The sequence below is a fragment of the Nicotiana sylvestris genome, chromosome 1 (genome assembly GCF_000393655.2).
Source record: "Nicotiana sylvestris chromosome 1, ASM39365v2, whole genome shotgun sequence".
Lineage (NCBI taxonomy): Eukaryota > Viridiplantae > Streptophyta > Magnoliopsida > Solanales > Solanaceae > Nicotiana > Nicotiana sylvestris.
The window spans coordinates 54,156,348-54,159,294 of NC_091057.1; the positions used below are offsets into that span (position 1 = coordinate 54,156,348).

At 31.8% G+C, this 2,947-nt stretch overlaps 1 protein-coding gene across 1 annotated transcript; it reads right to left on the reverse strand.

Moving 5' to 3' along the window:
• Positions 1 to 893: 893 nt before the first annotated feature.
• On the reverse strand, positions 894 to 2,685 carry LOC138879594 (uncharacterized). The gene is made up of 2 exons (XM_070159211.1): positions 2,525 to 2,685; positions 894 to 2,082 (listed from the first exon to the last, which is right to left on the reverse strand). The coding sequence occupies exon 2, from the start codon at positions 2,072 to 2,074 to the stop codon at positions 1,040 to 1,042; it is 1,035 nt and encodes a 344-aa protein (XP_070015312.1). The 5' UTR covers positions 2,075 to 2,082; positions 2,525 to 2,685; the 3' UTR covers positions 894 to 1,039.
• Positions 2,686 to 2,947: the final 262 nt, after the last annotated feature.

Below are 2,947 nucleotides of genomic sequence, written 5' to 3' on the forward strand. Positions count from 1 at the left end.
AAACTGTGCTCTTAGCTTTATTATTTGAGCCAACAATCTCGCAAATGCCATATTGCGAGTTGATAGTAAGCACACATGTGACCATCTTGTAGATGCATCTATCAAAACCATATAATATTTGAATGGTCCACATGGAGGGTGAATGGGCCCACATATATCACCTTGTATACGTTCCAGAAATGCAGGGGATTCCATCCTAACTTTAATAGTTGATGGTCTAATAATTCATTTTCCTTGAGAACATGCAGCACAAGAGAATTCCTTAAATTGAAGAATTTTCTGATTCTTCATTGCATGTCCATGTGAATTCTCAATTATTTTACGCATCATATTAGAACCAGGATGGCCCAACCGGTCATGCCAAATAATAAAATTATCTTGATTAGTAAACTTCTTGTTTACTACGGCATGTGTTTCAATCCTGCTAATACTTGTGTAGTATAAGCCGGAGGAAAAAGCGGGTAACATTTCAAGCACATATTTCTTACCGGACGTTATTGTAGTAATATAAAGATATTCAATCTTTTCATCATTTGTAGTCTCAATATGATAGCCATTTTGGCGAATATCTTTGAAACTTAATAAGTTTCTTTGAGATTTACTACAATATAGTGCTTCATCAATAGCCAAATTTGTTCCTCCTGGTAGTAATAAATTGGCTCTTCCAGAACCTTCAATTAATCTTGTACTACCGGATATTGTATTAACATTCGCTTCTTTCATTACCAAATAAGAGAAATATCTCTTATCTTTTAAAATAGTGTGTGTTGTAGCACTATCCAGAAGACATATATCATCTTTATTAATCTTGAGTCCAACTGAAGACTGGGGAATTTTCATATTCTTCATAAAAAAGACAAATAATACATCATAAGAAATATGAAAGACAAGCAAAAAAAACATTAAGAAATACATTAGAAATATAGAAACTAGCAATACATGATGCATTAGGAAAATACACTCAAGAAAAAATAAACTAGTTGCAAACATAAACATAACAACTTTTATAACTTCATTCCCCAGTAAGATGATTCATTCTTCAGTCAATATCCTCAAAGAAGTCTCCAACTTCTAAATGAGTAATATTTGTTAGGCCTTCAAAATCATCATCTTTATATGCAGGATGTGCCTTAGAATCATATTTATTTGAGGGACCTGCTTCATCATTATTATTTTGAAAGGTCAAGTGTGCCTCCACATTATTTTCTTTTTTCTTGAGGGAGGCTTGATAAAGTTTGACAAAATGTTCTGGCGTACGACAAATGCGCGCCCAATGACCTCTCATACCACATCGGTGACACATACTAGCTTTACCTTTTGAATGATTAATTTGAGAACCCTTATTGTTCTCCAATTTATTTCCACCATAATGACGATAATTGTTTCGCCCCCTGCCACGTCCACGTTTACGACCATGTCCACGACCACGGTAATTATTTTGTTTTCTTTCAAACTTATCATATGTTGCTATAGCATTCACTTCCGGAAATGGAGCTGACCCAGTAGGACGGGCTTCATGATTTTTCATTAATAGAGTATTATTCTGCTCAGCCACAAGTAGGCATGTGATTAACTCAGAATATTTCTTAAAACCTTTTTCACGGTATTGTTGTTGTAGCACCACATTTGAAGCGTGAAAAGTAGAAAATGTTTTTTCCAATAAGTCCTCATCTGTGATAGTGTCTCCACATAATTTTAATAGAGAACTTACTTTAAAGATAGCAGAATTATACTCACTTACAGTTTTAAAGTCTTGCAACCTTAAATGTATCCACTCATACCGAGCTTTTGGTAATACCGTAAGTTTTAGGTGGTCATATCGATCCTTCAAATTAATCCATAATTCAAGTGGATCTTTTACTGTTAAATATTCAGTTTTTAACCCTTCATGTAAATGATGGCGAAGGAAAATCATGGCTTTCGCTTTATCCTGATTTGATGCTTCATTTCCTTGTATAATCGTATTTCCAAGACCTTTAGCGTCGAGGTGAATTTCAGCATCAAGGACCCATGATAAATAGTTCTTTCCGGTGATGTCAAGTGCCACAAATTCAAGTTTTGATAAATTTGACATAGTGAAAACTATCATAAAAGATGAATAAGTTAGAGAAATAATTATAATAATAAACAATTAATGAAACAAATCGATTAAGGTAAAACAAATGAAAATAAAGCTATATCATGTTAGCAATCTACTATTTCATTTTATTCATGCCATAAAATAGAAACTATATATTATTTCATTTCACTATATATTATTGATATATATATATATATATATAGAATTTAACGTTTTATTAGTTGCAGTGACTAGATAATGTATACACTACATACATATGCATACATTTTTTTTAATGGTATTGTGTCAGGTGTGAAAAACAACATGATAAACAAAAATATGAAAAAGGGAACAACAACATGAATGATGTAAATTATCAAAAATTGCAAAGAAAAATTTAGGTTGTAAGAATTAAGCATATGATATATGTACTGCCATAAATAAAATGATTATAATGATACATACCTCAATAAAATATGGCTCAACTTAGCTGGAGTTAAGAATAAAATTAGAGCTTCGTGCTGATAACGTGTTATGAAATATAACCCAAAATAACAATATAGAACAAGCAAAAACAAACTAAGAGATATAGAGAGAAAGAGAGGAAGAGAGATTCTTATTTCTTCTTCAATTGTGTATTTTTCCTATCTATTACAAGACCTTTATATAGGCATAAAAAGTGAAGAAAATATGTCATGGAATATGTCATTGAACATACAAATTATGTCATTAAGCATTTTAGCTAAAGATCATGGAAGAAGAGTAGACATCCACCATAATGTGATATTCATCGTAACAATTTTATCTTTTTTCCCCTTATGTATTTGCTTTTTAGAATCCAAAAGTCACTTCTGTAAATACAACCAAAAGTCACGTTCTTTTCGTATT